This window comes from Haliotis rufescens, unplaced genomic scaffold (assembly GCF_023055435.1).
Source record: "Haliotis rufescens isolate VD_foot unplaced genomic scaffold, xgHalRufe1.0.p SCAF_16, whole genome shotgun sequence".
Lineage (NCBI taxonomy): Eukaryota > Metazoa > Mollusca > Gastropoda > Lepetellida > Haliotidae > Haliotis > Haliotis rufescens.
In genome coordinates, this window is record NW_025963846.1 from 18,577,267 (window position 1) to 18,603,387 (window position 26,121).

Here is a 26,121-nt window from a genome sequence, read left to right on the forward strand (position 1 = left end):
ACCGACATACAACTCTTGCTCAGAAGGTTACAACAATTAAGGCCTCAGTAAAAACCTTCAAAAGGTTTTGTAAAGGACATGTGAAGGACATTTCCAAGTTTGACATATCAGTGACAAATATTGCGTCCGATGCAACTCCTTATTTTCCTGTGTACCATAAGTTTCCGTGTTTTGTTTCGAATGAACTATTGACTTGCATTTGCATGTGTTTGTGACGGTGCCACCGGTGGGACGTGATGCGCTAAGCTTTTTGCGAACACCTTGTGTCATCACTATTTATAAACACATATTCATGATAAAGTCGGAATCGTGCAATCGACTCTGTTCAGGGCGAGCCTGGGCCTTCGGCGTGACGAGCGAACGGTTTAACCACTAGGCTACCCTACCACCCCGCTGGCGGAAGAACGTTTCCCTGTCTGTTCTACCGTTGAGCGTGTGATGTATGGGTCACAGGCGCTAAATCGAAGCAAACAGTTGGCTTCAAATACACTTGGCGTCTCCACCAGTTTGACTATATTCAATCTAAACCATCAACAACCAAATCCCAATCTAGTTACACCCATGCGAGAAAATCAATTCGGCACAAAACAAATCCCGAGTGGCATACATCAAGAACCTACGATAAGTATTAAATACACAGATGTTTTAGTATGGTTAGTATTTCAGCCTATAACGCATTGGACAAAACTTTTATCATAAAACAAAGTTATATAGTCTAGCTATCTGATTGGTCAGTCGTCCTCTTATGAAATGTCGTAGATGTCATGACGTCATCATATTTGACGAAAGCATATGCGAACACAAACTATAGATAATATGATCTGGTCCTTTACATGGGGACATACAGACAGACAGATATAGTTTATTGTGTCACAAGTTAAGCACAAACAGCTGAAACACTTCACAGCACTTTAAAAGATGTTTAACATCCAGCCATATCTTGGCTTACGAGACACTAATTATTCATCATATTAAGTACGATAAATACTATTCACAATAATATAATCGTTATAAAATGATGTAGAAGAATAAAAAATGCAAGTATCATATGAATAATTGTCGTCTAAAATATATGTTTCTTATGGTAGAAGCAATACATTTGATGCGATTGGGATTATTTTCAGAAAACAATTTAATGAATAGATTTTTATGTTCTGTAGAATTGTAACACGATAAATCAATGTTGTATCTTAGGTCCTCATAGGAATTACACTCTAAAAGGAAAAGAACTTCTGTTTCCACTTTGTTTAAAAAAATTACAAGTTCTGTGCTCTAAAGGGGGGCTTGGGTCTATCGTGTCGCCTTGTCTCCACACGAAGAGAGAAGCTTCCACGACGTAGCCTGAAGGGATGTTTTCTGAGATTCCTGATATAATGGTTTGCAAGTACATTTCCGGGACAATATGTAATAAGTCGCTAATGGCGTAACCTATTTCAATGCTGAAGATTCGATGCATCGTTTCAGAGTTGTTCAAACCAAGTATAGTCATCTATTATCTTGAGTTTCATTTTGAGAGATATCACATACTAAGTTGAGCCTGGCATAGTTATCGTGGATATCCAGCTGCTTGCTTATTTTAATGGCAGTGTTAAGAAACGATTTTTTCTTCTTTTGCTATATATTCTTAAATTCTGTGTGGCAGTCTATCATCTTCGCTTCTGTTGACTTTTAAGAACCATCTGAATGTTTTAAGGCACGAGGACCAACCTATTTCAACTTCAACTTGAACTGCACTGATTGATGTTGTTCGTGAAAAAAACGCCTCCGTAAAGCAGTACTGAAATGTGTAGGTCGTCCATAATGACGCCCTCCCTCAAGTCGTTGATATCAGTCGCTAGGGGTTTATCAAGAGGGATTTCCTATCAACCCCCGACAGCAATTAAAGTCTCATCCTGACGTTAGGTTTGATTGCTCTACACTGACTGATGGTAGTCATGACAACCAGAACATACAATTCAGGAAGCAAGAATACAATGCTAACTACCTTGAACCACATATAAATATAAATAAAAGCTATAAAAACCTTTCCTTAATCATAAGAACTCTCTCATAAAAGCATCGTCCATTGTGCGATTCCCACCACACCATAAGTATTTGTTTAGGAATCACTATCAAATGGTGATGAGACCAGGTGTTCGGGAAAAAGTGGGCATAACACGGTGCCCAACCGGTCGCACCCGTCATAAACACATGCAAAGGCATGTCAATTAGTTATCTGAAAAGAAAAGCATGGAAACATATGGTTCATGTTAAAATTTGGAATTCCATCGGAAATATTGATATGGTAAGCCTGATTTAACTCCACAACTTTCACAACAGAAGATCGAACAAATGTGCAAAATATCTGCCAAAACATAGCCTTATAGTTCAAGGTTCCCCAGAGGTTAGGAATAAGTCAGGTGTCCAAAATCAGAAAATATTCACAGTTTAGAGATAAATGTTGAATGTTTATAAACTCAACCAGACGTTGCAATATTTAGATTTATTTCGAAGGGTGAGGTGTCTTCAATATTAACACTTATACTGACTTGAAGTGCATTGTTTTATGCCATGCAATAAATGAATCGTTGAAAAGGAGGGGAGGGGACCTATTCAAAAATGTGGCAAGATCCGTTGATCGGTGGGTTCGAATTCTAGATTCACCCAGCAGATTGGACAGTGTCATACCCATGCTTGTAAGTTTCCCCAAACTGGTAAACGTCTGAGAGCTGCATCTCTTCGTGCTTTCCCCAAGAATTACGCTGACACATCGTGATATAAGTCCAATACTCCGACGTTCATATCGTTAATCGTCAACCTGGTATGTCTTGAGGGATGTTTTTAACGACAATTTGGGGTACTAGTGGAATTTAACTGTATGCGCTTTCAAGAACCGGCCGTGTAGTTTGTTTTTAGATGTCGCTGGAAAGATATTCGGCTTATCAGCGCTGAAATTGACTGGACATCACCATGAACTAAACAGAGACGTGGACTTTTACACTTCTGGCGCAGATTACATGCTGCTGATCAATCAAAAATGCTAAGTACTTTTTGCAGATGATCTGTAAAATACCGTAGATCCTGGAATAATATTGCTTTCTATTATTTTATTCGTCTTCATTGACCAGTCTGCTATTTGAAAATTAATTCTAGTAAGGAGTTAAACTTGTCTAAAACTTGTTTGATATCTTTAGACCATTCTGAATTGTTACATTGGCTTTGGACTGATGGCAATGGTAAATGGCAATAAAGATTCTTTATCTTGTTGTATGGCAGCGTAATTTATTGTTAAACAATTATTGAAATGTATTTCATTGTCTCTGTTGAGATTCAAATGAAGTTCATTGCATTGTATTTTGACAATGATTCGTTGTCAGAAATGAAGTACTAGTTAATGTAAGCATTGGGGAGGAAGTTTATATATTTAGATGTTCGAATTACCTGTTTACTACCGTAATAGCATGGAAGGATGCCAAGCGTAGAATGGTAGGATGCCAAGCGTTATAGAAACATGAGGACTATTCTGTGATGTTCAGGTGACACTGAACTGGTCTGGCACTCTGGCACTCAGTGCTGGAAGCTAGTTAGACTATATACGTGGACCGGGCACGTGCCTTTCCCCTCTCACATTTCATCTCATGTTTCATCTGACATGACATCAAGGCCAGCTTTCGTGTGAAGATCACTTATAACCCCGGATGTCCAGCCTAGGCCTATCCCAGAAACTTGACCACTGTTCGGAAAGGTGAATATTATTATCACTGAACGTTTCGATATCTCCAGTACCATCATATTTCGTATTGATACTGCCATTGAATATTGTACTACCACTCTATTGTGTACTGCCAAAGTAATTGCTGTGAAGTAATTTCTATTGATTTGTTAACCTAGTTAATTGTGTAACACACAATTGTATACTATTTGTTGGTTGTTTGTTGGTTTCACACAAAATATTTTATGTCCATATTTCTGGGTTAACATATTGTTTCAATTTGGGAATCGACACCTCACAATATGTATAACCATATGTTACTTTAATGATGAACAGATGTCGGCATCATGTTTTAATTAAGTTTCGCTGCAGCCCTCCGCCATTACAAATAGACTTATTTAGATTTAGCCGTCCCCAGAACTCCGCTCAAAGAATGCATTTGTAAACAAGTAGGTTTGTATGAACCCTAGCCACACCACGTTGTCAAATGTTCCAGCTAAGGCTTGTATGTCCCCCGTTTCTTGAAGTTTAGTTTGTTTTGTAATGTTAGGATGTTCTTCCTTCATCAACCTTTGTACATATATGACTGCCTCCGTGGTCTGATGGTAGAGCGTCCGCCCGAAGACCGACCGCGTCATACCAAAAGACGTTAAAAGATGGTACTTGTTGTTACCCTGTCTGGCGCTCGGCATTAAGGGGCTAAAACAAGGACTGGTCGGCTCGGAGTCAGTATAGCTGTGGAATGTCTCTTTTTTGTGTAGACTCAAATGAAGCGCTTTTGAGCAGTTCTTCGAACTGGATACCAACGCTATATAAATCTGTAGTTATTATTATTAGTATTATTATTAGTATTATTATTATACTGTGTCTGAGTGGGGTATTCATGTTAAACTGCGGCATGGTATCTCAGTGGGCTAGCACTATAAATCGGCATCAGTCCGGACCAGTACAAGCAGCCACACACACACGCATACACGTACATGCACGTCGCAAAATAAGTGCAATAATCTTGGACGCGACGTTAAACCCCATTTCACCTCACCTCACCTTGTACATAAATGTTACTACGTCATGGGTTACACATATTTCACAGCAACTAAGCGTCTTCCATTTGTGAGCCTGTAGTAAGGTACAGGTCTGTTATTGTGTATATTTAATCTCTCAAACTGTGCTGCGATTACCTTACCTTTACTGTTTATTTGTATGTATGTGGTGTTTTGAGTGTCTCATATGCCATTTGGCCGGACATTGTATATTTTACAGAAAAAAATAACTGTTACTTATCGATTTACAATGTGTGACAACATAATTAAAAATATCCTTCTTCATATTCTTCATCGTTTTTGGTTTCAACTAAATCAGGAAATGGATTATCGTGTGGATGTTCTGGTCCTTCAATGGATTATCTGGTCTCTTTGCAGACCGCCGTCGCATGGCAGGAGTACTGCTGAGCGGCGTCAGACAATAAACACCTATCTGCGAACACTTGGTGTCATCACTGATTTTCAGTGCTTCATTCATATAATTTTCACCACTATTTTGCCTTTTGTGTCCAATGGATCTTGAAATCTGTTTCAGTGGATACTGGAGTGAGTGAGTGAGTGAGTGAGTGAGTATGGTTTAACGCCGCTTTTAGCAATATTCCAGCAATATCACGGCGGGGGACATCAGAAATGGGCTTCACACATTGTACCCATGTCGGGAATCGAGCCCGGGTCTGCGGCGTGACGAGTGGATAATGGAGACCGGTTATTTTCTGGCGTCGACGTTTTATACTAAACTTGTATAACGCCCGTGCATTCACTGAGAAGTTACGAAATTTAAGTGTGCTACATATTTGGGTACTCTTTGGGTACTGTTTGGGTACTATTGTTGCTGATGTTTCTGTTGCTGAAATTCGAATCACTGTTGTATGTACCCAAAGTATCTCACAGTGACTTTTAGCAGATCCTACAAAAACTCAGATATGATTCTTCTTTCAGAGTAAATCTGATATGCCAGGTTGACCTTAATGAGTTACAATTCTTTGTGTGAAGAGTCATATAACCAAATGTCTGTGAATAAAACATAGCAAAAGGTTATCAATTTCAGGTGAAGCATTATTTAGGGCATCGTTTTCATTGCGTCGTGTCTCATCTCCCGACCGATCCGATTTCACTAACGAAATGAAACAAAATTCAAATTAATATTACTGACATAACTGTGAAAATGAATTGAAAATTGTACTGGATATAAATGTTTTAACTTAATTTAATACTCATGAAAAGCACAAAACAATTCCCTGATTCATTTTCATTTTTATTTTATGTAAATTACTCCCATGGCCTTAGTCTGTCAGCACCATACCATTTGCTTTCAACAGAGAAACACACATCAAGCTCACATGCCGTGATATAACTGATATAGTTTTGAAAATGGCATAAAATACAACTCACTCACATAATCGCCATATAATCTCCATTTTAATTGGCACTTGAGATGAGCATAAAACCATTGGAAGCCAATGCATATATGTCCCCCGGAATTTTAATGACTGTTGTAACAGCAAGTCTTGAATGCTCCCATCAAGTACTACCTGCAATTTAAGATCAAGCAGGTTGCAGACTGAATGACATTTCTTCATGCAACCTGATTATTCCTCTTCCGACAAATGTATCTGGACAGTGTCAGCTTGGTTTCATTGATAAATACTGTGATCGGTGTGATGTGGATGAAAACATGATCCATTTAACGCACGTTCACTCGAAAATGTATTTATTTGTTTTTCAGTGATATTTAGTGATGCATTAATTTTATATAATGTTCACAGCTACTATTCCTTTTACGCCCAATGAGACTGGTTGTCCTCTGCCGTTGACGTTTTATATAAATCTAATGTAAATGGGTTAGAAGAGGCGACATGGGGTGTAACGTCGCGTCCAAGACCATTGCACTTATATTGTAGAGTTTGTACAGACCCAGTATACGAGCTAATCAGTCTTTGTTTTGGCCCCTTAATGTAGAGCGCCAGACAGAGTAACAACAAGTACCATCTTTTAACGTCTTTTGATATGGAGCGGCGGGTCGAACCACCAACCCTCCGTTCTCTTGGCAAACGTTCTATCCGGATCCACTAGACCACGGAGGCGGTCCAGTGTAAGTGTGTGTTTGGTGCTTGGAACATTAGTGGTAGATATATAAGGGAGCACGGGCAAACATGCGGGTTTTCAACAGTTTCAACTCTGTTGATACTCACGAACACGGACACAGAGCTCACAAAATAGGGATCCTAGATTTCTATCACATATGTACGATACGCCTGAAAATGACAGTCTTGACGAGCTGGACCAGTGTTAGACAGCTGCTGCTTTATATGTTCACACAGTGAATGCCTTTGACGACTGGGCCCCATTTGTTTCGATCCTCTTTGTGGATAAATCTGACTGTATATTTATTACCAGTTGTCTTGAGCATTTGTCAAAATTGTATTAAGTATCAGGAAAAAGAATCTGTTGACAGCACGGAGTACGAACATCGATATAGTGTAGCTGTCACGGTGAAGATTAGCCTTCCAGATCAATAGAAAATGAAAATATGTGTTCACGTGTAGGATAGTTGTCAATTTGAGACATTCCCAATGTTTGGATCCTGTTGTCCTGGCTATCACTTCGTTACATCTGCAAACCGGCCATAATTGGCACCTCACCCTGCCACATCCCACAACCATGCCATCTGGATGCCAGGACAGAGTTCTAAAATAGTTCATTACGGTCGCCTGCTATCCTCCTAAAACAGGCAAGATTGGGAACATATCCCGTCAGTAATAGCCCCCCATACTGTCTTCCTATCAAATCGAGTACTCGTCTCTACCGAAGATCGATACTTACTCCTGAGTGAAGCAGTGCTCTGCCCTCAGCTCATTTGTAAACACATCTTCTTGGGATCAGCTGCTTGAGTGCTATCCTCCTGGCAGTACTAACCCAAAGCGTGTGACAGCATGGTGAACAAGATATACTGGATTATTAAAGTGTGGAGTGTTTGGCACATTTGTCTGTTTCAATGGAGTTCTTGTGTCAAGTGTCCCATACCTTGCAACTGCAAAACAGGAACATTTGAGAGGGTAGCCAACTGTAGTGGGCTGAAAGTGAGTTCTGAGGCAATAGAAACCATGTTTACAGATCTTCCACCTCAGACAACGAATCTGTGAGTATTTTTTAACAGACCCCGTAACTGCCGTAACTTATTGTTAGTAAAAAATATTAAACAATGAGGAAAATCATATCTTTGAGAATACACGCAGTGAACATGCTGTCAATTGTCATCATTGCGCATTATCACATTATTAGTGCCAGGGCATGTAGCTTTATCATTGTTATATATGGATGCAGGAATGGCCCAGGGCTCTAAGGCGCCAATTCGCTTTTCAGAGTCGTGCCAGGATCCAGCGATCGTATGTTTGAAGCCCAGATTAAGTCCTGATTATGACCCCTTTCGTGTAAGCACCACAGAACCCGAGGCTTCTCCAAAATATTAAATATCCCAGATATATAGAGTGTAGGTTACCATTGTTATATAATGTAGCTCTACCATTCTTATATATTGTCGGTACATCATTGTTATATAGCGTAGCTACATCACTTTTTAATATAAAGTAGCTCGGGCATTGTTATAAAACGTATCTTGACCATTGTTATATCTTGAAACAACTCGTCTGTGTAAAGACATCAGCCAGTGGAACTGATCAATGATATGACCAAATGTTACATGAAAAAAAGCGACAGAAAACATTTCAATAATCATAATAAATCTCTGTTTGTACTATTCCGAGGTTATCAAGATCATGTGTTTATGAATCAGTATCAAATAGTGATTGATACCAGGTGTTCGCGAAAAGGTGAGCGAAACATGACCCACCGGTGGCATCCGTCGAAAATACACGCAAAGGCAAGTCAATCGTTCACTGATTATGAAAATATATAATTAAAACAAAAAAGTCTATCATACTTTAATAGTTAATACCATGTAAGGGGTAAAGCAACTAACAGCCATACCTGTAAAACATAAGAAGGAGAAATCCTCACTTAGGGATATAAATCCTTTTTCATTACATCCAAAGCGACGTTTCGGTACATGATGAGGCGAGGTGAAATAGGGTTTAACGTCGAAGGGAAAAAGTATTGCATTCATAACTGTGTGCGTGTGCTTGTACTAGTCCGGACTTATGCCAGTTTTAAAGTGCTAGCCCGTTGAGATAACAAGCCGCAGTTTAATATAGATACCCCACGCAAACACATTATACAAGCAGTACTTGTTATATCCCCTTAATGACGAGCGCCAGGCAATGTTAACCACAGGTACCATTTCTTAAACATCTTTTGTTATGACGCTGCCACGGAATCGATCCACTGCTCTACGTGCAGACTCGGTCCACTAGGCCACGGAGGCGATCTACCAATTGGTAGATTCAACACGTGGGGGGCGGCATTCCTTTTGATCATCGTAAGATCCCGAGTAAATTGAGCCCAGAGGTTACAATCGTTTCGGTACAATACCAGTACGTCACACTGGAAAGATAAAAAAAGAAGTTCAATTCCAGTGACAAAGGTACTGGTCTCGATATCGGAACTACGCATGGGAAAGAAGAAAATGAAGTTGAAATCTATCAATCCTGACTAAATTGAATCGGTTACAGTATACAAATGTTCAGAACTTCATGTTAACGCCAGTAAATCCTCGTTTTATATATTAATTCTTGACGATGCATTCCTTTTTTCTTCTTGTCTTGTAATTGAAAATTGTATTGTATTTGCCTTACGCAGTTTGATATGTTACGTGGTGTGGCCTTTGCGTATACCCTCACAAGACCAAGGAGCGTCCATTCCAATTTGTCTCCTGTCTTTTAACGTTCAGGGGAAAAGGGTTTGCTTTCACAAATGAACATTTGTTTTCACCAAAGGACAATCAAATCAAGCCAAAAACACGAAAAATACATATATATGTTTAGCGACCGTCATTATACAGCGAGGGGGGGAATTCGTCTGCTCTAACTGCCTTCACAAAAACATTCCAGCCCTTAATTACCGAGGCAGCTGGGCATTGCCTAAAAGTCGGGCCGGGCCGGGCCAAGATGGGCCAAAGTGTTATTGGCTAATTACTTCATTATCGGCGATCATACCCACATATTATTGATGCAACATACACACATGACATTACTGAACAATCACCAACCAAAAACGTGCAACATAATTAGCTATTTCCGAGTAAATCGCTTGACAACCAGAAAGTGGAGCTGTGTGTAAGCGTCGCTGATCTAGGTAACATGTAAAATAGCAATCGTTAAACGAAATAAGATTTGAAACGCATCAAATACTTCTAGCTATCGCGATACAAATTTCCATCTGTCGGCATAGCGTTTATATTAATAGGATAGTACTATATCTATGTAAATACCACTTAATAATGTCACTGTTCATCTTGTATAAAGCAGACACGTTGGTTAAAGTAGACCTCTTCTCCCCATACTCTCAACAGTCTCACAAGTGTTCGGTCCGACTTGGCCCGAGCTGGCAAAATCAACTTAAACCTCACAGATGTAACATGAAATGGATTCACACCTATAGATTAGTATTTTATCTACCTAAATATCTCTTTATAGTGTCTCAGATCGCGGTTTTTAAAGAAAACAAGATGCTCAAAGTGAAGCCCTTTTCCCTCTACATTCTCAACATAGTCTCTATCAGAAGTGTTTGGCTTGTGCTCGGTCCGACTTGGCCCGGGCTGTCAAAATCAACTTTAAAAACACAGATGTATCATCAAATGTATTTACATCTATAGATCAGTGTTATATCTACCTATATACCACTTTATAATGCAATAGTGTACCTCATTTAAAGAAAACTGAATAAAGTCAAACACTTTTACTGTATTTTCTTAAGAAAATCTCTGTCAGAAGTGTTGGGTCCGACTTGGCCAGAGCTATCACAATCAACTTAAACCTCACAGATTTAACATGAAATGGGTTCACATCTATCGATTTGTATTTTATCTACCTATATACCACTTTATAGTGTCTCAGATCGCGGTATTTAAAGAAAACTTATCAGAAGTGTTTGGCTTGTGTTGGGTCCGAATTGGCCCGGGCTGTCAAAATCAACTTTAAACACACAGATGTATCATCAAATGTGTTTACATCTGTAGCTTAGTATTTTATCTACCTATAAAACACTTTATAATGTCACAGTACATCGTATTTAAAGAAAACAGGGTGCTCAAAGTGAAGCCCTTTCCCCTCTACATTCTCAACATAGTCTCTATAAAAAGTGTTTGGCTTGTGGTGGGTCCGACTTGGCCCGGGCTGTCAAAATCAACTTTAAACACACAGATGTATCATCAATGTAAAGGGAAAAGGGCTTCACTTTGAGCACCAAGTTTTCTTTACATACCGCGATCTGAGACTCTATAAAGTGGTATATAGGTAGAAATTATATTATTTTCTCTTGGAACATCTATAAGATGTACAGCTACATGTGTTTACCAAAAGAAAGAATCTACGTTTTTACTTCATTAAATAAACGTTCGCTCACTGAACATCTCCAACAGTTTTGTCCATGTTGAGATCCACTGAAATGGTTAGTTCACTTGTTACATTTATATAGAACAGAACGATATTTATGATTTAATATGATTGTGGATACATTAACCTTGGCTTTATTTTAAAATTCAACAATAGCTTGCGTGTGGTTTGTTTGGAAGCATCAAATCAACTATTGTTTGTAAAAACCATTTGTGTGTGTTAATATATATGTTTGTTTAAAGTAAGAGGTGTTTGAATAAATAATTATTTGTGTGTTCACAAACCCCTATCATGTAATTATATTTTCCTGAATAACATGTTGTTTGCATGTAAAATAAATGTCCCTGTTCACCTATGTAGAAAGTCAATAAGCGAAATAAAACTGAGTAACAGACTGTGTATTATAGATCCATAGAAATACGATTGCATAGACGATCAATTCAGAATACAACAGGTGTAAGGTGTAGCTAATTGAAATGTATCTCGATGACTAATTGAAATGTATTTCGCAGGTTATAATAAAAAAACATTGTGACAGAAAAACAAGTGAAGGATTGAGTTGGATTTTAGTTTTGCAAAAAAAGGTCCGTGCTTTCTGTGGATGAAACTAAGTTTGACAATGTTGCAAATGATCACTTTCTTTGACTTCATTACGGATTCCTCAACCTGTATCGAGGAGAATTGTTTACAGTTAAGAAAAATTCTAATTAAGATTTCTTAAAGCTGCCACGGTGGCAAATTCAAACTTCGATATCGTGGTACACAGTTCTATTGTAAAGTCAGATTGGGAGTTCGAGATGGTGCTATGTATTTTTATCTCGAATTTGAAATAAGCGGTTAAATTTATATGTTTTGTTTGTCATGCAAAAAATCAAGTCTGGACCTGACAATCCAGTGACTGACATCACGAGCATCAATCCACACAATTGGGATAAGATGACATGCATCCAATCAACCAAGTCAGCGAGCCTGACAACCAACCCGATCCCGTTAGTCGCCTCTAACGACAACCACAATCACCTTTTAATACAAGCATTGGTTGCTGAAGATCTGTTCTAACCCTGATCTTCACAGGTCCAAATCTATATGTATTTTTAAGGTGAGGCGGTCGTGATCGGAGAATAGGTTCGAGAGTTCGGTACACACATTCGTGGTCAATATCTCTCATGTTGTGGATGATAGGGATTTTGTCATGTTTTGAAAAAATGTCATCACTGTCATTCTGTTGATGGTACACAAAACGTAAGCTTTACCTCGAACATGCTAGTTCCGGTCACAAAATATTTGCTTTACCTTTTACTGATTTTTGTATTAATAACATTACAACGTTTCTCAAGGTTACAGACTCCAAGGATTCATTAAAGTGCATTTTAAACACCTAAAATTGACAACTAACACCCTGATCGCAAAACTCCTAACGGTTTTTACTGAAATAGATACGAAAACTTTTGCTGAACCCGAGATTTGAATGACTGACAAATACGTACTTTCTTGTGTTCTCATACATAAAACAGCAGTGAAAACATGATCTAACATGGCTTAATGTGGAATGTGTCTAGGATTGTAAACTGTCCATATTATTCCAAATTGTATGCATACACATAATGATATGGCCCTAATGTGCTTCCGTACCGTCTTCATCAGTTTTATATTTTTCTTTTAAATTCAATAAGCTGCTAATTCGAAAATTCAAAGTAACGAGTTAAAATTTCAAGAAAATGTGTTGAAAATTCAACGTTCTACCTTGAAATTCAAGATACTATGTTGCAATTTCAGGAAACTAAATTGAAAATAGTAGAGGCCTTAGATGTTGTGTTGACGCTGTTTGAGACCTTCGCAGAAAGAGCATGCTCGATTGTACCTTAAAAGTTGCGAATGAGACACCTAAGTCTGGAGCTGCTTTGGTCACTTTGAATCTTAATCCACAGATTTAAAAAGGAAAAAGATGCAACGCAAGATGCGGAGGACAATTGGTGTCCATTTAGATGTCTTCTTCTTGCCTAAATGTCTCATCCCAGAATGTCACATAAATGTTATCCATGAGGAAGTCTGTCAGTGCACCACTGTAACATTTTTGCGAGGCATTTTAATGGTGCCCAACTGTCATGAAACTCCGTGATATAACTGGAATAAGCGGCGTTCAACCCAACTCACTCACTTACACAACATGTTACGTGCATGTTGCAGTTCCAGTTCCATTATATGCAGACAATGGCAATTCGAAGACGTACCCGAGGGCGTAAATAGTCGATAACAGCCGTAATGCCATGTAACTGTTATTTGTTTCTGCAGTGAAACAGACCTTTACTTTGCTCAGCTCCGAGCGCTGAAGATCCTCTCTGTACTAAACGATTATTGTTCCCAACGGAACTGCTGTTTAGACGCTGCACATATAACAGTAAATGTCAACGCCAGACAATAATGATTTTATCAGTCTCGAGTATCTACCGAAACAGATTCCATAGTTTGTGGAAAGCAATACATGTGCATAACGCTCTACTAAAAGAAGAGTCCATAGAAACATCCCTACTATATCATTAACATGTTTCTGGATCATTCTCAAATAGTGATGATACCAGGTATTCGCGAAAAGGTGAGCGTATCCTGCCCCACCAGTGATGAAGCAATATAAAAATCGGTGTGAACTGAATCTATCAAAAGGTCGAGCTAAAATGAATGTAATCAATCACACTTTGCGTTCTCTAACTGGCATATGTTTCCCTATGTACCGGTAGCATATGTCAAAGATCTGCATAAACATATATCGCTAGTCGGAAGTCATTAAGTCCTCAGAGAACATGTTTGCTTTGAAAGTCTTTGACAGTGAATTCACTAAACGCCACAGTTTATTGTTCACAACTTCCTTGGTTTGTACGTATAAATGTCGAGCAAGTACCTGCGACTGTCACAGATAGTGTATGGGAAGCATTACGTGTGCCTTTCTCCTACTATCGCTATACAACGAATATTGACTGGAAGGAGACACTGGAGCCCAAACTACATAACAACCGTTTGTTGTTTTGTCGAGCCTGTGATTGTTGTCATGAAATTCAAAAACATCGGAAAGAAGCCAGACTTCTATCTCGAAAGAGGACACTGTGTGTCAATTCATGCAATTTTCACCGCTGTTTTGCCAATGGTATCTGTTTCGGCGGTTAATCGACACTGGTAATTCTCTAGCGTTGACATTTTATATTCACACACACGTGTATACTCTCTGCCTTCATGGACATGAACATAACACGAGGATAACAACTGACTGAAATGTAACCATGGCTACCCGATCCCTTTAGTCGCCTTTTAAGGTATACATGTGTTGCTGAAGACCTAGTCTACCCCGGATTTTCATAGGTCTGTAACCATGGCAATTGATCTTTTGACCTTACCTCTGCTTTTGGAGATTCTACGGCTATTTGTGTCTAAAAGAGTTATTTTTCGCAAAATAGAAATATGGAAGGAAATTTGAGGCTCTCCATTCACAAATTGAGATGCATTTCGTTGGTTGGACATAATTCATGTCGTCTTTCTCATTACATGACCAGGCCTATTTTTGTCACGAATGTCCTCCAGGTGGATTCTGGAAAACAGTGTCCACGTAAATCCTAATAATCTTAGCATCCGACTAAACCCCAGCTAGGGTGGTTTCAATGCATCATGACATCGATGTGTGTCTTGGCGGTGTCGCAGTCTAGTGGTTAAAGCGTTCGCTCGTCATGTCGAAGACCCAGGTTCGATTCCCGAAGCCCATGTGTGAAGCCCATGTCTGGTGTCCCCCTCTGTGGTATTTCTGGAATATTGCCAAAAGCGGCGTAAAACCATACTCACTCACTCAATGTGTGTCATCGTACCGCGACGACATGACATGTTGCTCGTGTTATCAATCACTGGTTTGTCTGAACTATATTCGCTAATGTTAATGTACACCTGTAATGTTGTTGACAACATCATCTCACCTGCACTCCAAAAAGCTGGGAATATAAATGTTATGATCGATCGTCGTCATATTCTAGAAATACCAGCCTTATGAGAGAGGGTGTTTTGCCCGAATAGAATAACTTCTTTACGTACAATATTGTTTGTTTGTTTAACGCCGCTCAGCAATGTTCCAGCTATATGACGGCGGTCTGTAAATCTGGACCAGACAATCCAGTGATTGATATCATGAGCATCGATCAATGCAATACGGGATACGATGACATGCATCAACCAAGTCAGCGAGCCTGACCACCCGATCCCCTTAGTCGCCTCTAACGACAAGCATGCGTTGCTGAGACCTATTTTCACAGGTCACTATATGTACCAGGCATGTCCATTCGTGTACAGCAGTTATATACTCTCCAAAAATAATGGGGGATCGTGAAATATAACTGTCGTCAAAAGAAAGATCATCTTTGAAAAGTGACTGCCAGAGATTTCGCTTTTGGTACCAAAATGAAACGTCCCAACACACCCAAAAAATTGCATGTGGACCATCAAACTCCTCCATGCGCGTGAGGTCTCTACTCTACTTTAATGCAGTATTTGATTGATAATGACGTGATAAAGTGCTCTTCGCTGGCTTTAAACGGGTAGAATTCAGCGAGAGCTTACCCAATATGTTCAATGTGTCTCTGATTTGCACACTTTGGAACAGGTGCTGACACAAAATGCTGATGATCGGTCCCACGAGGGCAGGATTGATTAATCAGAAACCAGGCTTTAAGTAATCGACCAGAAATAGCCATTGAAATCGCTGTTCACTTGCGTCAAGCAACCGGAGTTCAAGTTACTGACCATGCATGCTGCGCGACCACGTGTTAAACCACCGTTAACAAATCGACACATTCCAGCCAGACGCCAATATTGTTTAGATCGTAGACAGGGGAAATCGCCAATGGTCTCGTGTAATGGTTTCAGATTTGTCCTTATTCACGCTGGACCTTCTGGATAGGCGTGGACGTGTCTGGAGGCGTCCTAACAAACGTCATGCGCACGTCAACGATAGGCAAAATGACAGATTTGGGGATGGTCTGTAATGATATGGGCCGGATCACTATCACTGCCAGAACGCCACTGCATATTGTCCATGGAAGAAACACTGGACAGTACCACCGAGACAACATACTGGCGTCCACAGTTGTGCCGCCTGCGCGCCATGCTCGTCCACGTTTTGTCTTTCAAGACGATAACGCTCATGCCCATCCTGCACGTATCACAACTGACTATCCCCGGCACCAAAACATCACAAGACTGAAATGGCCAGCCAAAAGTCCTGATCTTTCCCCCATAGGGCACGTCTGGGACATGCTCGAGAGACGTGTACGACGACGTCAAAGGCCACCAGCTACGTTAGCCGAACTGTGGAGGAGTGGAGTAGATTCCCTTGAAATCTCTCAGTTCGGTTCGGTTCGGAGAGAGTCGGACCATGCAATATAAACAAATGTTTGACCAATCGTCAGGGCATGACCCATTATTGATCAAGTCATCTCGAACGTTCACTTTACGTTTCCATGGTAACAAGTTGGACTTAGGTTCTATAAGGGTGGTGTTCGTTTCCGGAGCGTAACTAAAAAACCGTTAAATACTTTCTTACAAAACTTTGCATGTCTACCAGGCACATACTGAACTGGTGCCTTTTGCTATTTAGGAATATTATACATTTTTAATTTTTTATGTTTTCATGGTAACAAATTGGACTAAGGTTCTATAAGGGTGGTGTTCGTTTCCGGAGCGTAACTCAAAAACTGTTAAATACTTTCTTAAAACACTTTGCATGTCTACCAGGCACACACTGAACTGGTGCCTTTTGCTATTAAGAATATTATGAATTTATATTTTTTATGTTTCCATGGTAACAAGTTGGACTAAGGTTCTAAAAGGGTGGTGTTCGTTTCCGGAGCGTAACTAAAAAACCGTTAAATACTTTCTTACAAAACTTTGCATGTCTACCAGGCACATACTGAACTGGTGCCTTTTGCTATTTAGGAATATTATACATTTTTATTTTTTATGTTTCCATGGTAACAAGTTGGACTAAGGTTCTATAAGGGTGGTGTTCGTTTCCGGAGCGTAACTCAAAAACCGTTAAATACTTTCTTGCAAAACTTTGCATGTCTACCAGGCACACACTGAACTGGTGCCTTTTGCTAGGAATATTATAAATTTATATTTTTTACGTTTACATGGCAACAAGTTGGACTTAGGTTCTATTTGGGTGGTGTTCGTTTCCGGAGCGTAACTCAAAAAACTGTTAAATACTTTCTTACAACACTTTGGGGGGTATGTCATCTTTCTGATGACTCTTGTTTTACTACACGCCCCTGTAGACTTTCTTGATTGTTTGCACCATAACAATACACCCCCAAGATGCCATTTTGATTGTCACGTTCCCTTCCTTTTTTATCCAACCATTACCACGTAATAACTCTTTGGTTTTTTTCTGTAATGAGCTGTTATTTTCGAATATCTCCTACTTTTTGGAGAGTATTTATGTGTATCATCAAATTTTTACATGGCGTACCTGTTCATGTTCGATCTTAATTCAACTTTCAACTGAGCAATCAATGTTCAAACTTTCTACTGTAGACTTTGATGGCAAAAAATGTAGACCTAGGAGATGAATTGTTTTTAATGTGGTGGTTTCGAACGTTTTTCGAAAGCTTTCTTTTAACAATACATACGGTTTATCTACATAACAAAATGACAATATATACACAAGATAAACGCGAAGTATCTTTGAAAATTCCAGATGAGATAAATGATGTGGCTTTGGTTTACTTTGACGAAATCAGGCATTAGTGAAGATCGTTTTTAATCTGCAATTATGTTTGCTTTCATGTGCCAAAAACATACTTATACTATTTCAATATGACCTTAAAACTGACCAAACATCAAGGTCGTCGTTCGTCGAGTGTTCCGCCTACAACTCATTGCCACGATTGCTCTAACGATTCCAGGAACCGTAACACGTTCTTTAGACAGTTTATGAAGTCAAATGGGTTTCTGAGGTTTAAGAAGGAAGTGTGTCTTAATAAACGTTTTCTTTCGTGATGATGCAGCCACCAGCAACCATCACAATACAGGATTGTAAAATATCATGGTAGAATTATCGTTTGAACTTTCTTCACAATTTCAACTTCCCTTTGAATCCATGAAACAGTACTGCTACATCGCAAAGCAAGATCTGCTCGTTCACTCACTCACTCACTCACTCACCACCACCTCACCTGTATTTGTTCGTGATATAGCCACGTTTAATAATGCTCGTGACAACTGCAGACTTTCATTAACAGAAAACGTTAATTCTTGCAGATGTCAATAACAAGAAACCAATCATGAAACAAGATCAAAGACCCACAGCTGACCTTTTTCCCGAAGAAAGCAGCCATATCACATTACATTGTCCCTTGACGAGAACAAATGAGCTCCAATACTGTAAATGTCCGCCATTGCAGTGATAAAATGAAAATACATAAGAAAAACTGTATGGTTTCAATACAGAATCTTGTCTTCCCCCCAAACAACATGTATACACCAAAGTTAGTATATATTTCAATATTTGATTGATAAGTAATATTAGAAACAAAAGGGTTTTGGGGGAACTTATCACAATATGCATTTTCAGTTTCTTTAGGAACTCAATTATATCAATCTCAACTTTCACCTCAGGTTTTATTAAGGAGAACGGGTGGCCCAGTCGTCTAAGCCGCGAATCGCTGTGCAGAGTTACGCAAGACACCTATGATTGTGTGTTCGAATCCCGGTTCGCCCCGATTACGTTTGTAGGTTTGTCAACACCATACCCGTGCTCGTGGGTTTCAACGAGGTGGTAAACGTCTGAGACCTGCATCACTTGGGGCTTTCCTCCCACATTAAGCTTACACGCCGTGATATAACTGGAATACTTTTAAAAGCGGCGTTAAACCCAACTCACTCACTCACTCACTCACTCACTCACTCACTCACTCACTCACTCAGGTTTTACTATCACTTGATCAAAAGACATTGAAACCCTTCTTCATTTTTGTTGTGGTTTGTGACACGTAATCATATCATCACGCCAGGGATCGGTTGATTTATTTTGAAGAAACGTTTGGTCAAAGGACGCTCAACATTTTCAAGCAATCTACAAATACACCTCTGGTTATCAGTCGGAGATACAATAGTATGACTCCTGCTCTACTAATGAGATCCTTACATATGTGATGCCATGGTTACCGACATTTATTTAGAGCCTTTACTCTCCCCCAAAGTTTGTCATCCTTTGAGGGTGACATCCCTCCCCCTCGCCCAGAACGCTGTAATCTGACTGGAATGGATCCCTCCTTTGTACGTCTACGGTCTGGACATGGAAACAAAGGATTGCGTACAAATGGATGCACATTCTTGGGCATCAAAGGCCTTTTGCGATTGACAAAGTAGATGTATTTTACTATGAACTAGAACTGTGCACCATCACGTTCAACATGAGATAAGAGAATGTTTTTCATGTGTGGACCTGTGATTGAGAGATGGACTTTTTTGGTTGTTTGAACCATAACAATACACCCCCAAGATGCCATTTTGATTGTCACGTTCCCTAACCCTTCCTTTTTTATCATTCCATTACCACGCAATAACTCTTTGTTTTTTTCTGTTATGATCTGTTATTTTCTAATATCTCCTACTTCTTGGAGAGTATATATGTGTTTCAACAAATTTTTACATGGTGTACCTGTTCATGTTCGATCTTAATTCAACTTTCAACTGAGCAATCAATGTTCCAACTTTCTACTGTAGACTTTGATGGCCGGAAATGTAGACCTAGGAGATGAATTGTTTTTAATGTGGTGGTTTCGAACGTTTTTCGAAAGCTTTCTTTTGACAATACATACGGTTTATCTACATAACAAAATGACAATATATACACAATATAAACGCGAAGTATTTTTGAAAATTCCAGATGAGATAAATGATGTGGCTTCGGTTGACTTTGACGAAATCAGGCATTAGTGAAGATCGGTTTTAATCTGCAGTTATGTTGGCTTTCATGTGCCAAAAACATACTTATACTATTTCAATATGACCTTAAAACTGACCAAACATCATCCAGATACTTTTAGCGCTGACCGTCCGACTGTGTTGTTACTTAAGTTTACACCATCAAGGTCGTCGTTCGTCGAGTGTTCCGCCTACAACTCATTGCCACGATTGCTCTAACGATTCTAGGAACCGTAACACGTTCTTTAGACAGTTAATGAAGTCAAATGGGTTTCTGAAGTTTAAGAAGGAAGTGTGTCTTAATAAATGTTTTCTTTCGTGATGATGCAGCCACCAGCAACCATCACAATGCAGGATTGTAAAATATCATGGTAGAATTATCGTTTGAACTTTCTTCACACTTTCAACTTCCCTTTGAATCCATGAAACAGTACTGCTACATCGCAAAGCAAGATCTGCTCGTTCACTCACTCACTCACTCACTCACCACCACCTCACCTGTATTTGTTCGTGATATAGCCACGTTTAATAATGCTCGTGACAACTGCAGACTTTCATTAACAGAAAACGTTAATTCTTGCAGATGTCAATAACAAGAAACCAATCATGAAACAAGATCAAAGACCAACAGCTGACCTTTTTCCCGAAGATAGCAGCCATATCACATTACATTGTCCCTTGACGAGATCAAATGAGCTCCAATACTGTAAATGTCCGCCATTGCAGTGATAAAATGAAAATACATAAGAAAAACTGTATGGTTTCAATACAGAATCTTGTCTTCCCCCCAAACAACATGTATACACCAAAGTTAGTATATATTTCAATATTTGATTGATAAGTAATATTAGAAACAAAAGGGTTTTGGGGGAACTTATCACAATATGCATTTTCAGTTTCTTTAGGAACTCAATTATATCAATCTCCTCTATGATCTCAGGTTTTAGTAGCGGGCGCGGGTGGCTCACTCGTCTATCGCGCCGCGAATCGCTGTGCAGAGTTGCGTCCCTTGGACACGCCAGAAACCTATGATTGTGGGTTCTAATCCCGGTTCGCCCCGATTACGTTTCTAGGTTTGTCAACACCATACCCGTGCTCGTGGGTTTCAACGAGGTGATAAACGTCTGAGACCTGCATCACTTTGGGCTTTCCTCCCACATTAAGCTTACACGCCGTGATATAACTGGAATACTTTTAAAAGCGGCGTTAAACCCAACTCACTCACTCACTCACTCACTCACTCAGGTTTTACTATCACTTGACCAAAAGACATTGAAACCCTTCTTCATTTTTGTTGTGGTTTGTGATACGTAGTCGTATCACCACGCAAGGGATCAGTTGATTTATTTTGAAGAAACGTTTGGTCAAAGGACCCTCAACATTTTCAAGCAATCTACAAATACACCTCTGGTTATCAGTCGGAGATACAATAGCAGACTCCTGCTCTACTAATGTGATCCTTACTTATGAGATGCCATGGTTACCGTATTTAGAGCCTTTACTCTCCCCCAAAGTTTGTCATCCTTTGAGGGTATTATCCCTCCCCCTCGCCCAGAACGCTGTAATCTGACTGGAATGGATCCCTCCTTTGTACGTCTACGGTCTGGACATGGAAACAAAGGATTGCGTACAAATGGATGCATATTCTTGGGCATCAAAGGCCTTTTGCGATTGACAAAGTAGATGTATTTTACTATGAACTAGAACTGTGCACCATCACGTTCAACATGAGATAAGAGAATGTGTTTCATGTGTGGACCTGTGATTGAGAGATGGACATTAACATACATCTCGTAAGATCTCGTACATCCACTATTGACATGTCAGAGTGTCTTATTCGGAGGCTAGTTTGATGATTTTTTTTGTAAATATGTGAACACTATCTGAAGCTTAAGCCAAATGACACAAACAATTTGATGCTGTTTTTGACCCTTCGGAAACGGTTTTCCCAGTCTGAATCAAAGAACGACTCATGTACACCTCAAAAGACATCAGCTTCTTTCGACAGGGTCACACAACACTTGTGTCTCTTTGGTTGTGATGCCTTTCCATAATTATCAGTCTAGACGTGACATTATTTTCATATTGTATGGAGCGACGTTAAATCAAATAAATAAATAAAAGCGACAAAACACTTCTCATGAACACAAGAGTGAGTGAGTTGGGTTTAACGCCATTTTGAACAGTATTCACAGCGTGTCACCTTAATGTTGAAGGAATGACCGAAGAGACGTTTAACCATTTTGGTGGAACCCGCGAGCACGTGCATGGTGCTGACAAAACCTTGAAACATAATTTTGGCAAACCGAAATTCGAACAGGTTTCTGGTGTGTCCAAAGGGCGCAACTCTGCACAGCGATTTGCAGCGTCTTAAACGACTGGGCCAACAGCAGCATGTATTGTACGATTTCGACAGTTTCATAAGCATGTGTTTACGAATCACTATCAAATACCACGTGTTCGCGAAAAGATGAGCTTATCTTGTCCCCACTAGTGGCGCCCATCACAAACACATCCAAAGGAAAGTCAATTGTTCACCTGAAAAAAGTATGGGAACACATGGTACAAGTCAAAGTAGGGAACTGCCTCGGACATCATTTTTGTCACTGATGGGTCGTACATCCATCTAACTATATCTAGCTTTACACTATTTCATTATATTTCATCCAATGGTTGTTGTTTTTAAAATAACTTAATTAGTTGCGACGGAATGTTTAGATTACTGGAAACAAACGCCGTTCTTTTTTTAGTTCCTAAATGACAATGCGGGAAGTAAGTGGTGATTCCTATTGAAATAACTTTTAAAACAATAACACAAGCTTGCACCAAGCGACCTTTACCCTGCGGCTAATGTAGAGTAGATATACTACTCAAAAGAAGTTAAAGAACACCCGATTCACCCGACCACGGCATGACATATTAAATATAGTAATATGAAAAATTGGATGTTCTTTACCCTGTTTAGAGTAGTGCAAATGGTGAAGAATGGAGTCGCTATCTACTTTGTAGTTATTCGCTGCTACCAACTTGCGTGTATTGAGCTAACATCGTCACGTGACTCCGGTTGCCACACACTACGTAAATAGCAAACCATGTTTATTGGTTTAATGTTCACTTATATTCCTCAAGGGGTTGTTAATAAACACTAGTACACACAGAACACAGGAATGTGTTTCCAAGCCTGTAATCCTCCGAAGGCTGCGCAAACACGCGTACACACAATGTTTTGCCTTCCGGACACTGTGGCAACCAACCTACAACTTGAAACACAAAGCAAGTCAATAACTCGTTCCGAAAATCAAATATACATAGCTTACAGTGAATGTTCGTGGGTGTTTGGTCTCCGTGTTCTCCATAGTTAATTGTTGCACGGAGACAAAAGGCGACTGACACAACCGACAAGGCTAAATGGCTCATCTACATTATACATGTGGGCGGTCGGGTAGCCTAGTGGTTAAAGCGTTCGCTCGTCACGCTGAAGACCCGGGTTCGATTCCCGACATGGGTACAATGTGTTAAGCCCATTTCTGGTGTCCCCCGCCGTGATATTGCTGGAATATTGCTAAAAGCGGCCTAAAACCATACTCACTCACTCACTCACTTATACATGTACTTTGTACGGTCATACAAGTGTTTGTGGCTATTATTATTTAGTCGGATGTCAATCTCACGATCTAGGTATGGGGCAACACATTATATTTCAGAAAATGTAGGATGTCCAACGAAAAAATATTTTTGTGGGGTAAAAGCTGAAAAAAGTTGTTTTCAAGTCTTATGCCGGATTATGTTATTTCCTTCGAAAAAGATCCCAGCCATCGAAAGGGTAACCGTTTAATCCCTCGTTCAAGGCGATGCAACCTTTTTACAATGTTTGTATCGAACATCGGATAAGTCGATATATTTTATTGTCCAATGAGCTTTAAGAGGATTCGTTGTTTTTTAACCTACCAACATGGTGTTCGTGTGATGTCATTGCTGTTACATATACATGACAATACTACATTGGGGTGTTCGTGATGCAGACCGATTAATGTTGAGTTCATGATGATACCAATATGTGGTATTCGTGATGTTTAGTATGTGATATTCTTTACGTAATGGACGTGATTTGTGACTTGCATGATGTTAAGTACATGAATCAGTATACAGTGTGATTATTACGGTACGATCACAAGGTACTGAACATATCTATTTACATGTTATGTACATAAGTAATTCTATGCTGATTATTACAAAATCATAATGTACTAAGTTCAATCATAACATTGCAAACAATCACGAAGTCATTTAAACATAATCTGTATGGTGCATTTTGCGAGGCATTTTAATGGTGTCCAACTGCCTTGAAACTCCGTGATATAACTGGAATGATGTTAAAAGCGGCGTTCAACCCAACTCACTCACTTACACAACATGTTACGTGCATGTTGCAGTTCCAGTTCCATTATATGCAGACAATGGCAATTCGAAGACGTACCCGAGGGCGTAATAAGTCGATAACAGCCGTAATGCCATGTAACTGTTATTTGTTTCTGCAGTGAAACAGACCTTTACTTTGCTCAGCTCCGAGCGCTGAAGATCCTCTCAGTACTAAACGATCATTGTTCCCAGGGGTACCGCTGTTTAGACGCTGCACATATAACAGTAAATGTCAACGCCAGAGAATAATGATTGTATCAGTCTCGAGTATCTACCGAAACAGATTCCATTGGGCCTAAAGGGTAAATTAGCGGTGACAACACTGGTTCACTGTAAATCAGTGATGACAGTCATGTTCGCAAAAATGGTAAGCATGTCATGCTCTACCGATAGCATCCGCCACGCACACAATCAACACAAACGGTGTTTGTTGCTGTACAGTAATACTACTGCATTTCACATGATTGTATTTCTTCAGTGAACTTCAGGTGACATTTGATTTCATTTTGGACAAGTTGTCTTGAACCTCTGAAGACAGATGTGTAACTATATCTATAGTCACCAGGTTTGGATCAAGGAATGAAGATTTCACTTAGGTTTGTCTTATGGGATAGTGGTGTACAGTGTTGCAAAATCTTGTTTTGACAGAATTGAACTAGATTAGATTAAATCCTTTGAGTTTTGGGAGAATCAGCATGGTATTAAATTCACGTGTCTCAACAGTTTCTGTGAATATAAAGAAAGTCCTTCCTTGATTGTATTAAGGATTGTGGTTAATCCTGGGATTTGGCAGTACATTTGCTGGACTCTCTCTCTCTTTTGTACCTTGTATCTTTGTAGATTATTTATCTGTTAAAACATTGATAAACCTTTGATTAGTTTTAGTTTTCTTTTTAGAAGGTGTCTGAATAAAGTCAGAGTTGCTTTTCGATGTCAGTGCGACGTTTCAGAACAATTGCTAGTACCTTTATTAAACAAGCATCAAGTTTATACGTGTGTTACACTTTACGTTCAAATTCCGTTCGAATTCCCTTTAAGCCCCTATTAAAGTTTTGTCGCTTACACCTATGTTTCCCACTTAGCCCTCCTTATAAGGTTCTCTTCAAGTTCTATCTCCCAGGCCTATCCCCCCCCCCCCCCCCCCCCCCTCCCTCTCTCTCTCTGTTGTACGGGTTTCTTTGGAGCTTTGGAATTCAGTACAAAAGATGAACGGACATGTCTTCCGGGAAGTTGACGGAAAAGTTGATGGTACTGAGGCATAGAAAGAAAGAAACGTCTCCTGGCACAGATATGCACAACGAGTTAAGGTGTCTTTGACAACTGGGACATCTTTGTCCACTGAACAATTGAGGAGCTGCAGTAACACCGAGAAAGCTTTATTCACTACAACTATAACCAGGACTTCCCATTGTATGAAATAAAAGTACAAAGATTATCGGGTCGAAAACTGAACTACATGTCTGTAGGACGAAAAATAGTTAATTGGTCTTCAGACCTTCCC

The 26,121-nt window shown here is 39.6% G+C and overlaps 1 protein-coding gene across 1 annotated transcript in view; it reads left to right on the forward strand.

Moving 5' to 3' along the window:
* Window positions 1–7,584: 7,584 nt before the first annotated feature.
* Window positions 7,585–26,121, forward strand: part of LOC124121513 (epidermal growth factor receptor-like) — a 135,734-nt gene continuing 117,197 nt past the window's right edge. Inside the window, exon 1 of the mRNA XM_046484535.2 lies at window positions 7,585–7,873. Within this exon, the coding sequence (XP_046340491.1) occupies window positions 7,668–7,873 (206 nt within the window). The 5' untranslated portion in view covers window positions 7,585–7,667. The remainder of the gene's footprint in view (window positions 7,874–26,121) is intronic.